We start from the raw sequence: 14,392 nt of genomic DNA, 5'->3' as shown, positions 1-14,392 counted from the left end.
TAGGAATTCTGTTCTGGAATGGTATGAATTCAATGTCAGCCTGTAGTATGGTGCCTAACAGGAACTCAGTGCTCAATAAATATTTGTTGAATAAGTGAACCAATGTCCTGATGAGATCAGGTAGGAGTGGAGGAGAGTGAAAGTCAACAGTGTTACTTTTGAGGATCAATGAAGATATGAAGCTGGAGGCTGGGGTCAGTAAGGCCAGAGGGCAATGACTTGAAATCTGAAGGCTGAAGAAGCAGGTGTCCTTAGCAGTCAGAAGGACAGTGTCCTGAGAAGGAGGTGAGGGTCCTCATGAATCAGGAGGTTAGTGTCCAGGGTGCCAGGACTGGGCCTCGGTTACCTGAGCAGTGAGTGGAGGTAATGAAGAGTAGTGCTCAGCGTGTCTCGGGAGGGTGGGGGCTCCTCAGGAGGGCACCGTGGGGTAATGGTCAGCAGAGCTCGCCCACTCTGGTCCACCCCTCCTGAAGACACAAAATGGCCAGGCTCTCCTGGCTGGGAGCAGTCCATGCCTACCTCCCTTCCACCCTGACTCTCCCAGCCCCCAAGCCCACCCAATTGCTTCTCTTTCCCCAGTTCTTTTTCCCTTCACCCACTGATGCCCACTGACCAGTCAGGATGAGGAATCCAGATGCCATCAAGTCCCAATCTACATCAGCATCATCAGAGATGGAAACTGGAAGGCCCTCTTCTGGAATGCTGTCCCCTTTTCCTCCCTGCACAGTCTCCAGTGGAGGTGTTGGAAGGTCAGACAGGAGATCTTCGGGGTCTGTGTGTCCTGCATAGACTCAGACAGAGAAATGGGACTGAAGTTAAGATGGTTCTGGTTGTTCTGCTCCCAGCCTAAACCTGCTCCTCTTCCGGCTCCCTTCCCTAGGCCTGACCTGCTTTGGCCCTTGCCCCATGGGACTCAGTGTCATCTCACCTGCCATACACAGCAGACCTGGCCCCTGCTGCTCTCTCTCTCTGGCCTCCTCTTCTGTTGGCCCACAGGCTTCTGGAGATGGAGGCTCTTCTTTATCCGCTGGTTTGAGCTCCTCTTTTGGCTCAGATTCTGGCTTCCCTGCACCTTCATATTCCTCCTTAACCAGGCTGCATTCTGGAAGCTTGTGCTCACTTGGTGAGGGTACATTGCCAAGAGCTTCTTGGTGGCTGGCCTCTTCCTTGTCCCCAGAGCTCAGTGGGGCACTGTCCCCTCCTCGGCTTAGAGCCCCTCTGCCTGCAGCACGCTTCTTTCTTCTGTTTCCTTTGCCTGTTCTCCGAGGGGTCCCAGGCGGTCCTTCAGCCCCTTGGCCTCCTCCTCCTCCTCCTCTAAGCTCCCCTGGCCTCAGGGGGCAAGATTTAGAAGCTTCTCCCAAGGCCTCTGCTGGGGCCTCAGACACCTCCAAGACTACTGCCTCTGGGACAGCCTCAGCTCCTTGGGGAGACCCAGGGGAGGCTCCGGTGCTGCTCCCCTCACCAGGTGGGCGTGCTCCATCCTGGTCCCGAGGTCCCAGGCCCTTCTGGTGCATCCATGCCCGGTGTCTCCGGTGGCGGCCTTTCCCTCCAGCACCCTTGCGAGTGGGTACTGTCCGGACTCTAGAGAGGCCTGGGGAGCCTTCAGCATCTGTTGGGCTCCCCCTCACGGGCAGCGTCACCTCCAACAGCTCCACGTACTCACCCTCAGGTCCTTCCACAGGGGCATTGTGCCCATCCCCAGGGCTCCGGGTGCCCAGCGCCTCCTCAGGAAGTGGAGGGCTGGGAAGCCCTGGAGGTCCAGAGGGCAGTTCTGGGGGCAGTGTACTTGGCTGATGTCCAACCATGAGGCCCTCTTTGTGCACAAATCGTGGGCAGATGAGCTCAGCCCAGGGCAGCCGCTGAATCCCAGAGGGTGCAGACAGTAGGCAGGTACTGAGGCGACCCGTTGGCCGGTCCTTGTTGATGCCTTGTAGCCACTCAGGTGTGAATAGGTAGGCACAGGCCTCACTGGGCACAGGAATTTCCTGCACCCGTCCACCCCCAGGGGCCAGACACTTGAGTGCTAGTCGTGGTGCTTGGGCGGCTGAGGGTACCACTTGCAGATAGAAGTCTCCTGGGCGCAGCAGCTGCCAGGGTAGGGCTGCTAGCTGCACCACTACCTGTTCATGCAGGCAGAGCGGCCACCCCTCATGGAAGAAGAGGAATCCACTGTATTGGGCCTGGGGAGAGAGGTGGGAGGCTACACTCAGGCCTCTGCTGAAGAAACCAGCAGGAGAGGGCAGTTAGAATGGACCCACCCGAGGCAGGACTGGCCGTTTGCCTGGAAAGTTATACTCTCAGGAGAGCAGGAGGAGAGATCTTAGGGTATTCATGTGGCAGAGAGGAAGGGATTGGGACTGATTGGTCTCCTGGTGGTAAGAAGCTTCTCTAGGAAGCTAGTTCCATGTGTGGGAGGGCAAGAACTGAATCATTACCAAGACATGGTCAGTAGATGCCATTGTCTTGGTGAAATTAAAGACTCTTAGGAGTCTTTATATTTGCAGAAATGAAGGATCTCTGTTGAGTCGATATACGGGGGAGTTAGTATCTTGAGAAATTCATGAGGGGAGAAAATGTCTGGAATTGGGTCTGGAGGCTTAGGGTCTTTGGGGGTTAGTGTTTCTTAGGGGTCAATATTTGGGGAAGATGAATGTATCCGTATGTTCATTAGTATCTGAATGGTCAGTGCCTATGAAGGTCAAACTTTGTGGGAGGTCAGAGAATGAGGCTTAAATGACTCTGGGGAGATCAGTATTAGGGGAAGCTGTATGTCCAGGTTAGTGGGGGCATTAGTTAGCCTGGCTAGTCTCTAGAGTGTGGCAATGGATCTTGGGAAAGGCAGAATAGTGATGCACGGCCACTCACACAGGCTTCCTGCTGAACTTTGGCAAGCAGGTGCTTGGCTGGTACCAGGAAGTCCAGCGTGTACCTCAGTGCATCTTCCCGATAAGTCCTCTCCACCACCTGGAACACCTGGCCCAACAGGGTGGGGGCTGTTGCCTCAAAGGGTGGATACAGGGCAGCGAGAGTGCCCTGCACACAGTCCTCCACTGGTTCAGGCTCCTGTAGAGATAGGACCAGGCTAGAGATGACCCAATCATGGCTCCTTGGGAGCTGCACTGGTCTAGGGGTGGCTGTGTTCCCCAAAACCCCCATTGTACAATGTGTGCAAAAAAGCGGGCACTCAGGAAATGCTGGCTAATGAGCCCAGAATGGAAGTGGGGCTGGGCCAGAGTGCACAAGCCTGGCAGGGCACTCAACACTCAAGCTCTGGGACCTTGGCTTTGGAGATTGGGGAGAATTTGTTGTGAATGCCTCCGATCAGGGCTGTTCCGGGTGCTTGTGAGTTGGGGTGATGGCATAGATCTTTCCCAGGAGAGAAGAGACAGGCTTCTGGGCTAGCAGGGGACTGAGCTTATGGCTGAGAACTCTAGAGGGTGTGAGGAAGACTTCCACACAGTCATCCTGCAAACCCCTTCTCATAAGACCCATCATCCAGAGATCCCCATCTTAAGTGGAGGTGCCATCACCCACAATTATGTCCTAGAGATGACAATTCGGTGAAAAAGAGATGGTCATTTGTATACTAGAGATGGTCATTTGGTGGGAAGAGGAGGATGGAAAGACTGTGATTGTCTTGGGTCTTTCTAGCATGACTCTTCCCTCTCTCACAGTGGCTCTGAAGCAATCACCCATTCCTAGAGCATGTGGGATTGGGTTATAAAAACTGGGTGAGTTGAAAGAGAAAAAAGTCACAAAAGGAACGTGAGGGGAAGGAAAGAGGAGGCCTTGATGGCATGCTTTCGAGCTGATCTTTTCTGATTCCAGTGGGACCTCTCTCTGCCAGCCTCCACTAGGGGTCTCAAAAGACTCAGCCCTGCTTCATCCTCTGGACCCCCCTCTCTAAGTGAGTTAATGAGACATCTTTCTCCATCCCATAACCTAAACAACCACCCCTTGGGCTTTTCCTTTGCACACTTCTCTTTCAAGACAGTTTTTGAAGTTCCTTTTACTGGATTTTTTTTTTTCTTTTTTGCTGTAAATGGGGAAGGGGATACTCAATGCAGCCTATACCTTGCTCTCTACCCGCCCTACCCCCATGTCTTGCCTCTGCCATAAGACCAAAGAGCTTATTTTTCTCTTAGCTCCTCCATCCAGAGTTGCCCGTTTGTCTCAACTGTCAGTGAAGTTAGGGCAACCACTGCAGAGATGGGACATTCAGTGCGTCAGCGCGCAGACCCCGCCCCAAGGTGTGTGGGCGAGCAGACAGACCCCCCAGTGTTCCCCGGACCAGGCGGACGCAGTGCGCGTGGGTGGGGGGAAGGTGGAGATGGGCGGGGGTGAGGCAGAGTAGGATAGTCTGCTCCAAGGCCGGGAGTGGGGAGCTAGGGCTTGAGCAGCGAGGCAGCTGCAACCCATTAGGGGCGGTGAGCTCACGGCTGAGCGAGAGTCTCAGCCACAGGAAACTGCAGCGGCAGGAGGGGAGGAGGGGAGGAGGGGAGGAGGGGTCGGGAGAGGGAGGCGGCGGGCGGGAGCACGAAGACCCAGCCTCCTGCCGGCGGGGACCGGAGAGGAGACCAGAGAGACTGAGTCAGCTGTCCCTGGCCCAGTTCCTCTTTTTCCTTCAGCCTCTCTGCCAGAGGGTGCCCTTCCCTCCGTAGAGGGGCGGCCGCAGTAGTGCCCCTGCCCCTCCTCCACTGCCCGCGGTGAGCTCCCCCTGCAAGGCCTCTCCCCCTCCTCCACTCTGCAGCGAGCACCCCTTGGCCATGCCCCCGCCCTCCTTGCAGTGGGCGCTCTCCCTGGCAGTGCCCACTCTCGCAGTGGTGCTTCAGACTATTCTAGAGTGAAAGTTCTCAGGGCAGTGTTCACTCCTGTTGGTGTGGGCTTCTCACCGGTACCCTCCTGCTTCCAGCGCCCCGAGTTGCTGCTGCCAGGGTCGCCTACTTTCTACAGGGAGCTCTGGCTCAAGCTCCCTCTCCTCTGCAGCAGGAGTGCCCTGAGGCAGCCCTTCGGTTCCCTGCAGCAAGAGCTCTGGAGCACTTCCCTCCCCTGCAAACTCCGGTCGGCTCTGGCAGTGTCACGCCCCCTGGTACTGTGAGCTCCCCCCAAGCACCCCCAACTACCCCGAGGCAGCCCTTTTTCTTCCCGGGAATTTCCCTCTTTGGCCTTGCCCATGGCCCCGGCCCAGCCACAGCTGTGGCCAGTCCCCCAGGGCCGGATGGGTGGGCCTGCCTCACCGGGTTGGGGACCGGGATGGAAAATGGTGGTTCCAGGCAGGTCAGTTCTCATGACCCGAGGGGCCGGGCCTCTTCCAGGGCCACTGCAGGACCGACCCGCAGGGGTCTCCCGCGGGTCAGGAGATGGGACCAGGAGGGGGAGGGAAGCTCCAGGAAAGGAAGGCAAGGGTCTGGACTGAGGAGGGCGGGGAGGGGGATGTGTGCGGATTAGGGGAGAGACTCGAGGGAGGATGGGGGAGGAGACGGAGGAGATGAGGAAGAAAGGGTGAGGGCAATACCCTGTGGGGACGGAGCTAAACAGTCGGGCAGACGGACAGACAAATCGCAGAAGGGGGGATGGGAGGGAGGAGAGTCCCAGGAGCGCTGAGCAGTCCGAGGCAGGCTCGGGAGGCACCAGGCTGGGGACGAGGGACCGGAGCGGGCTGCGCGAAGGCCGAAGGGACCCAGGGGCTGCGACGAGGGACTCACCATGGCTCGGCGCCGGGCCGCGTCCGACGCTTGGTCGGGCGGGCGGGCGGGCGGGGCCGGGCGCGCCACCGCCTCCCTCCCGCCACTCGTGTCTCGCCGGGTCTGGCTGAGGGACAGCTCCGGCCGCGGTGGCGGCTCGGCCCGCTCAGGCTTCCAGGCCGCGGGGCCCCGCCAGGGAGGGCCGAGACGGCCGCCCCTCCCCGCCCCGCCCTTCAGCGCCCGCCCCGCCTCGGCGCGGGACCCCTGGCCGGGACTCCCTCTCCCGCGCCGAGACTCTGCAGCTCCCCGGGCGTCCCCAGCCTACCCGTCCCGTTCACCCGCAACCTTCTTTCTTCTCCGCCCCGCCCTCCAGCGGGTAACCCCGACTCCGACCCTCGGAGGCCGGCCCAGCAGAGGATGCCCCTCTTTTCCCGCCACGGCCTCGCTCCGCGCGCGATCAGTTTAGCCTCGTCAAGGAACGCTCCAAAGGCTGGGGCGTGCGTGAATACCCTTGGGGCTCCCCTGCTCAGAACTGGGGTCTTCCCACGGCTGGAAAGCCTCCCATCTCTAACTCGCTCGGGACCCTCTTCTCCCATCGGTTTCTAGACTTTGGCAGGACCCGGGGTTCAAAAGAGATCTTCAGGTCCCTGCTGGCCTAGCGTAGTGCGGAGGGCCGGGAAATCAGGGGATTCCCCAACCCCACAGGGGCCTGCCCGCCCTCCTCCTTTCCCTCCATCTCCTCGGGCCTCGAGCCTCCGGGCTGACAATGGGCTCCTCTGTGCTGCCTGGGGAAGGTGGGAATGTGCGGGAGTCAGGGAGCAGCGGAAGACTTTGGGATGGGGGCGAACAGCGTGGCAGCGGGGGCAGGGTTCCCTCATCGGGATGCTCAGATTGGGGCGTGCATTTCGCCGGATATTTTCTGAGTTCTCTCCTCCGTGGCCCTTCCCTTCCGCATCCCTTATCTCTCTATTCGGCTAGAAGAGGGAAGGCACCAGGCCTCCACTTCGAGGACTGGGTACTGGACGCCAGCGCCTTCCTTCTGGTGCGGCGGCTATAGAGTCCCGCAGGGCCGCTAGGGCTCGTGGCGATGGGGATGGGTATCTGGCGCAGGGGACAAAGCGGGGTGGCCTAGTTAAGAAAGTTCTAGCCTCATTCCCTCTCCCTCATCAAACCCCGAGCGTCCCCCCACCGTGTCTGAATGGGAAAGGAAGGCCGGTTAGGGGTCTCCCAGGAGTCCGGGGGAGGCACAGGCACGGCGGGGAAATGCCCCGCCCCACCTCTGAGCAGGCACCGGGAAGACCCGCGGCTTTGTGAGCCCTTCCAAAGGGTGGACGGAAAGGAGAGGAGGTAGGATGAGAAAGCTGAATAGTCCCCGGAGGGGCGTGAACGTGTGTGCCCTGCGTTGGGGCGAAGGGGAGAAAAGGTCCGGTCTCGCCCGCAGTTCCCCAGAGGCCAGCGCCTCTAGGCAGTGGTTGGAACAGCAAGAAGGGAGGCGGGGGCGTCGCCCAGGTAACGTGCTCTCACCTCCTCTGGACGCTAACCACCTTTTTCTCCGCTCCGCTGAGCCTGGAAAAGGACAGAGCAAATGTTCATCCTTCTTACAGGCAAGAAGAGGCCTCTACTCCATAGAGTCAAAAAAGAACCTAAGGCAACAAGCCCCAGCAACCATCTTCCCCGCACAGTTAGAGCCGTGGAGTTGGAGCTCTAACACCAGGCTATGCGACCCTCGAGTCACCGACACTCTCCAGCTTCCTCATTACGAGGGCCTGCGACCTAGGAGAGTGAGATTTTGCTACCACCTGGTGTCCATTCAGTAAATACTGCCCAGTGGCCGGTTACAGGGGCCAGTGTTTAGAAAATTTTCTTAGAAGATGTTTTAGGGAACCCTTGGTAGTGTCCAAGGTTGTCCACTGGATTCCAAGGCTTGCTACCCTTAGGTAGTGTAATATAAATTAATCTGGCCATAGGGTCCACAAACTCCTGGAAAAAGGGAGTGGATCTTTTTATTTTCGTGGAAAAAATGGGGAGCCACTGAAAGTTTTTGAGCTGGTGGGGTGAGGGAATTTGGATACAGAATCAGGGATGCAGTTACCCTTTCTTTCCAGGAGTTAAAAAATTTGTGCTAAATTACAGTGGTTTATTTTAAGTAAGTAAGTGACATGTGGTTGCAGCAGTTAAATACCACTTTCTCCCAAGAATGCAGGCTCTTACCTAAAAATGTGTGTGTGTGTGTACATGTGTGCGTACACAACAGAGTATGTGTTGATATGTGTGTTTTTAGTGGGGAATCTGAAGGGGTAAGGTTATAACAGAGAAATTAGAAGCTGGGAATAGACCAGTCTTAGACGCCTTTTCATTCACAAACAGTTCTTACTGTATTTTACCCATTTAAGATTCTTTGGGGCTTCTCAAACTCCTGTTTTACAGATGAAATTGTAGCTTATTGAAGTTAAGAAACTCTCTCTCGGCTACACAGCAAATGAGAAACCAGAATGTGAACCCAGGCTGTCTGACGCCAGAGCCTTCACTCCCAACCAGTAAGTTATAGGGTCTCATCTTAGTTGTCAACGTTAATAAAAAGAGTTTTAAGCCAGGCGTGGTGGCTCACACCTGTAATCCCAGCAATTTGGGAGGCTGAGGTGGGCAGATCATCTGAGGTCAGGAGTTCAAGACCAGCCTGACCAATAAAGTGAAATCCCGTCTCTACTAAAAGTACAAAAATTTGCTGGGTGTCGTGGCGGGTGCCTGCAATCCCAGCTACTCTCGAGTTGGTGGCAGGAGAATTGCTTGAACCCAGGAGGCAGAGTTAGCAGTGAGCTGAGATTGCACCACTGCACTCCAGCCCAGGTGACAGAGTGAGGCTCCATAAAAAGAAGAAGAAGAAAAAGAGTTTTAAACACCACATCACCATTTCTGCCACCTAACCATTACTCTAAAAAAAATGTTAAACTTGTTTTTGTAGAAGCCAGGACTGAGATTTAAAAAGTGATAGATATGTCCCTGTGGGTGAGAGAAGAAAAACTGCCTTTTTTCTAGACTTGTTGTAGAGTAATATAAAACAATTCTGAAGACGTTTCCAGTATGCTTCTTATGGAAAACTAATGTTATCCTAATACGGGGGAAGGTGGAAGAAACACCTGTGTCTGTACTGTTTATTGCCTGGTTTAAGCGCATCAAGAGTTATGACTGCCACCTTATAGAGGGTTGGGGTTTTAGGATGCTCACTATTTCTCCCTTGAAGAGTAGCAGTGACTAGGGCTTTGCCTCAGCCCCATGCCTTAAGTTAAGGGGGAATTAATGAAGGACCACAAGGAAATTTTAGGGACCGACTTGAGAATAAAATATATATATATATATATATATATATATATATATATATATATATATATATTGAGACAGAGTTTCGCTCTTGTTACCCAGGCTGGAGTGCAATGGTGCCATCTCCGCTTACCGCAACCTTCGCCTCCTGGCTTCAGGCAATTCTCCTGCCTCAGCCTCCTGAGTAACTGGGATTACAGGCATGCGCCACCATGCCCAGCTAATTTTTTTTATTTTTAGCAGAGACGGGGTTTCACCATGTTGACCAGGATGGTCTCGATCTCTTGACCTTGTGATCCACCCGCCTCGGCCTCCCAAAGTGCTGGGATTACAGGAGTGAGCCACTGTGCCCGGTTGAGAATATATTCTTGTTAGCTGTGCCTTCCAAGGAAACTGGCGGCCAATATCCTAGTTATTTTAGGGTTAAAAAAAAATCTGTGTGATATGTAAATATATATCAATTCTATTTATGGTTTAGTTTTTCATGAGTTTTGGTTTTATTCGATTGGTAATATTTTTTCAACAATTTACAGCTTGTTTTCTCTGAACTAGGTGTCATCAAGGTCGATACCACCAGTATCTTGCCTGGGCTAGCACATGAGTTTCTGGACTGGTCTGTCTGTTCCACTCCTACTTTCTGATGAGCCATTTTCTGCACCATAGCCAGAGTAATCTTAAAAAATCCAAATAGATCTCATCAACCCTGTCTAATGGCTTTCCATTCGCATCATGACTCCTTTTCTGCCTCATCTTTTACCATAGCCCTATGGTGACATTATGCTAAGCCACTAGTGACCATGCAGCCACAGTGACCTCCTTTCAGTTTTATGGTTGGTTTTTTGGAGACAGAATCTGTCTCTGTTGCCCAGGCTGGAGTGCAGTGCCACAATCTAGACTCACTGCAACCTCTACCTCTCAGGTTCAAGTGATTCAGGTGCCTCAGCTTCCCAAGTAGCTGAGATTACAGGTGTGCGCCACCACATCCAGCTAATTTTGGTATTTTTAGTAGAGACGGGGTTTCATATTGGCCAGGCTGATCTCAAACTCCTGACTTTAGGTGATCCACCTGCCTTGGCCTCCCTAAGTGCTGGGATTACAGGCTTGAGCCACTGCGCTCAGCCCCTTCTTTCAGTTCTTTAAACATGCCTTACTTATTCCTAAAGATGCTCAATTTGGTACCTTTTTGCTCTCTTTTCCTTCTGTCTGGAGCTTTCTTTTTATTCACAATTCTAGTGGCTGGCTTTCATCTGTTAGGTCTTAACTAAGGTGTTACAGTCTCAAAGGTCTTCTTCCCTGACCACCCAGTCTAACGTGGTCTCTCAGTCACTGCCTTTCTGAATAATGTTACTCTGTTTTATTTTCTTCACAGCATTTATCTCTATTTGATTATTTATTTATTTTTTGTCTATCATAATAGACTCACCTTTCACCACATATAATTTAAAAATAAACTTTATTTAAAAATAAACTTTATTTAAAAATAAACTCACCTTTCCGTCTGGCCACATATGCCCCTGTCATCTCTGCTGAGAAAGCCTACCATGAACAGCTTACTGTAGCAGAGATCACCAATGCTTGCTTTGAGCCAGCCAACCAGATGGTGAAATGTGACCCTTGCCATGGTAAATACATGGCTTGCTGCCTGTTGTACCGTGGTGACATGGTTCCCAAAGGTGTCAGTGCTGCCATCGCCACCATCAAGACCAATCGCAGCATCCAGTTTGTGGATTGGTGCCCCACTGGCTTCAAGGTTGGCATCAACTACCAACTGTGGTGCCTGGTGGAGACCTGGCCAAGGTACAGAGAGCTGTGTGTATGCTGAGCAACACCACAGCTGTCGCCGAGGCCTGGGCTCGCCTGGACCACAAGTTTGACCTGATGTATGCCAAGCGTGCCTTTGTTCACTGGTACGTGGGTGAGGGGATGGAGGAAGGAGAGTTTTCAGAGGCCCGTGAGGACATGGCTGCCCTTGAGAAGGATTATGAGGAGGTTGGAGTGGATAGTGCTGAGGGAGAGGATGAGGGTGAAGAGTATTAACTTGTATGCTGTATTTTATACTCCATTGTCTTAGAATTGTTTTATTTCTGTTCTGTGGACCTGTCCATATGGCCCTTAATTGTCAATAAAAGTGATGTTTCCATTAAAAAAAATTATGAAATGAAGGACCTTGTCTATTTTGTCACTGCTCTTTTTCAGCTAGTGTCTGAACAGTCCCCAAAAGAGATCATAAATCCAGGTGAAGACTGAAAGGAGGGTAGAAAGCTACACAGAAGAGGAATGGTGTTGGGAGCAAGTGAGAGGTGGGAATGGGGAGGCAGAGGCTTGGGGGTCAGCTGCTTTCCTGTCTTCCTGGAATCAGTCCTCATGAAGTTGTTTTTTGTTTGTCTGTTGGTGGATATTTTCAAGCGGAAGGCATGCAAGACAGAATTTTTTTGTTTGCTTTTTGAGACAGAGTTTTGCTTGTTGCCCAGGCTGGAGTGCAGTGATGTGATTTCAGCTCACTGCAACCTCTGCCTCCTGGGTTCAAGTGATTCTCCTGCCTCAGCCTCCCAAATAGCTTGGATTACAGGTGCCCACCACCATGCCTGGCTAATTTTTGTATTTTTAGTAGAGATGGGGTTTCACCAAGTTGCTTAGGCTGGTCTCAAACTCCTGACCTCCAGTGATCCACCCATCTCAGCCTCCCAAAGTGCTGGGATTACAGGCGTGAGCCACCATGCCCATCTGCAGGACAGAATTAAGACAGATGTGGACCATCATCTGGCTCAGATGTAGGTTCATTGTAGTAGAAGAATGGAGGATGTACGGTTTGTAGGAGATGAATGGAGGGGGACTTCCGGAAAGGTTCCAAAGTTGCTTACAGACATTGTTGATGTACAAACCCAGACACTAACCCATTTGAAAATAACAGTTTTGTGTTCTGCTTTCTTCATGTCCATATGCATTTCTATGCATCAGTAACATTTTTGCTTATGTTGTCTTCAGTTAAAGCATCAAGTAGGCCGGGTACCGTGGCTCATGCCTGAATAATCCCAGCATTTTGGGAGGTCAAGGCGGGCGGATCACCTGAGGTCAGGAGTTTGAGACCAGCCTGACCAACATGGTGAAACCCTGTCTCTACTAAAAATACAAAAATTAGCTGGGTGTGGCGACATGTGCCTATAATTCCAGCTATTCGGGAGGCTGAGACAGGAGAATCACTTGAATCCAGGTGGCAGAGTTGGCAGTGAGCTGAGATTGTGCCACTACACTGCAGCCTGGGTAACAGTGAGACTCTGTCCAAAGAAAAAGAAAGGAAAAAAAAGCATCAAGTAATTCTTTGTTATTCACGTAGTTTATCTCAATTTTAGGGCATTTGTATTATGTTTAACTTTTCTCTGTTGTACAAAGAAAAGGTATAAAAAGCTTTGTAGAAATTTACTCCTCCCCACTTTGAATTATTCCCATATGGCTTATTATACAAAATGAAATTATTAGGTCAAATGGTAGGAACCATTTTATAACTTTTGTTATTGCCAGATGTGGCAATATGTGGAGGGCAGGGGTCATGAAACACTCTTAAAATATTTAAAAGGTTGATTGTGAAGAGGAATTGGGCTTATTCTAAATAGCTCAAAGCAGTAGGGCATCAGAGAATTGTTGCAGTTATAGAGAAGCAGATTAGGTTCTATGTAAGGGAGTTTTAAATATTTAGAGTTGCCCCAAAATGGGACAAGCTGTCTCCATAGGTAAATTCCCTCTCATTGAAAAATCTGAAGCATAATGAAAGAGTTTTTAAAGAAATTGTTTATAAGCTTTCCAGATTTGTGATCTGTACATTTTCCTAGCCCTAGCCCTTTGTTCCAAAACCACATTTTGTTAAATGAACATTTATTAAGACATAATCTGTGCCCGTTATGGTTAGCAGTGGCCCCAGCTCTCATTGACAGATCCCCAGCAGAGCCAGTCTCCTGGGCAGGCAATCTGGGAATTTCAACAGCGTGAAATCACTCCCATCCCCTAGGCTTCAGAACTTCCAAGCAGCGGGTAACACTTTGTGTCTAGTTCCATGACATCTCCTTTTTTTGTACTCAGTGTCTATCTCCAGGTCTCTGGCCATGTTGAACCTACTCATAAGACTCCCCATTACAAAACCTATGTGCTTACCTTGCCTCCAAATAACACCAAGCCAAACCCTACACCTAAGTGATTGATTCCAAGTAATTGTTACATTATCTGGTTTTATCTGTGTCAATAGATATTTGCACTTGATGAGGAGTTTGGAATCCCAAAAGATCTATAGTTGGCGGAATATAGCACTCCTAATTCCACTAACATAACTTTACTTCCTCACCCTGAACACGTGTGTGTTTACATACACACACATACACATACACACCACTTTCAGAAAGGCACTCTGATTTATTGAAGAAACTGGTTGCTTAAAATCCATTTTTTGTTTCCATTTTTGTTTCTTTTTTGAGACAGGGTCTTGCTGTGTTGCCCAGCCTGGAATACAGTGGCACAATCTCAGCTGACTGCAACCTTCGCCTCCTGGGCTCAAGTGATCCTCCCACTTCAGCCTCCCAGATAGCTGGTACTACAGGTGTGCACCACTAAACCCGGCTAATTTTATTTATTTATTTCTTTTTTTTTTTTGTAGATACAAGGTCTCACTACATTACCCAGGCTGGTCTTGAACACCTGGGCTCTATTGATCCTCCTGCCTCAGCCTCCCAAAGTGTTGGAATTATAGGCATGAGCCACTGCACCCAGCTTGTTTTGCTTATATTTTAAAAGCTGCTCTACTTAGTAAAAGTAGTCTCAAAACTCTGGCCAAAGAGGAAAAGTCCCTGTAGAGGATGGAGACCTGACTGGAGTCTTTGGGTTTTACTTTTTTTTGGAGTATATTTTGCTGAATTCCTCTGCCACCCCTACACTGGCCTTAGGAAAATCCTGCTCCCTTTTTTTTCATTTCTCTAGGATATAATACTCCCATTCCCAAGTCAGAAAACTAACCCAATTGAAGGCAGCACAGTGCAGGGAAGAGAATGCTGTGGAGAGACAGAGATCCAGGTTCAGTTCTGAAGACTCCACTGACGCTTGCATGCCCTTGAGCCTGAGCCTTGCGCTTCCCTCCCTGCTAATAAACGGCCCAGCGAAATCAACAAGCATGTTAACACCAGAAAATATAATCACCAAAGCCCACTGTGCAGTGTAGATGAAAATATCATGGAAAATGATTTAGTCTTGCAGCATCAATGTGAGTTTTAAAAATGTTTCTTTTGTGCCTAGCAAATAATATTTAGAGGGCCACTTGGCTTTTTTAAATTTATGTTTCCTATGTTGAAGTTTTAAATCAGCCCAGTTCTTCCTTAAGCTTTTATGTTTAACTTACAAATAAATAAATT

At 51.1% G+C, this 14,392-nt stretch overlaps 1 protein-coding gene, 1 long non-coding RNA gene and 1 pseudogene across 14 annotated transcripts in view; 2 read left to right on the top strand and 1 right to left on the bottom strand.

Annotated features, from left to right (window-relative positions):
• The window catches only part of ARHGEF40 (Rho guanine nucleotide exchange factor 40), a 19,516-nt gene extending 13,707 nt beyond the window's left edge, over window positions 1–5,809 (bottom strand). For 6 of the 13 annotated variants that reach the window (XR_008474341.2, XR_008474342.2, XR_008474343.2 and 3 more), the window contains exons 1-5: window positions 5,706–5,809; window positions 2,866–3,063; window positions 929–2,180; window positions 614–781; window positions 347–467 (exon numbers count right to left, since the gene is read on the bottom strand). Coding sequence is in view for 6 of the 13 variants with exons in the window: in XM_017976964.4 (XP_017832453.2) it covers window positions 347–467; window positions 614–781; window positions 929–2,180; window positions 2,866–3,063; window positions 5,706–5,708 (1,742 nt within the window). In the remaining 7 variants the exon portion in view is untranslated. Of the gene's footprint in view, window positions 1–346; window positions 468–613; window positions 782–928; window positions 2,181–2,865; window positions 3,064–5,237 lie in introns of all 13 variants that reach the window. The other 7 variants (XR_008474345.2, XM_078334465.1, XM_078334466.1 and 4 more) reach the window with 3 other exon arrangements.
• On the top strand, window positions 4,547–14,392 carry LOC118144879 (uncharacterized). Its single transcript, XR_013521078.1, has 3 exons — window positions 4,547–8,221; window positions 13,470–13,587; window positions 13,965–14,392. It is a non-coding gene; the product is annotated as an uncharacterized LOC118144879 (long non-coding RNA).
• On the top strand, window positions 10,459–11,161 carry LOC144577525 (tubulin alpha-1C chain pseudogene; annotated as a pseudogene).

The sequence above is a fragment of the Callithrix jacchus genome, chromosome 8 (genome assembly GCF_049354715.1).
Source record: "Callithrix jacchus isolate 240 chromosome 8, calJac240_pri, whole genome shotgun sequence".
Taxonomy (NCBI): domain Eukaryota; kingdom Metazoa; phylum Chordata; class Mammalia; order Primates; family Cebidae; genus Callithrix; species Callithrix jacchus.
Note: the sequence above shows the minus strand (reverse complement) of the source record. Positions and strands in the feature narration are given on the sequence as shown.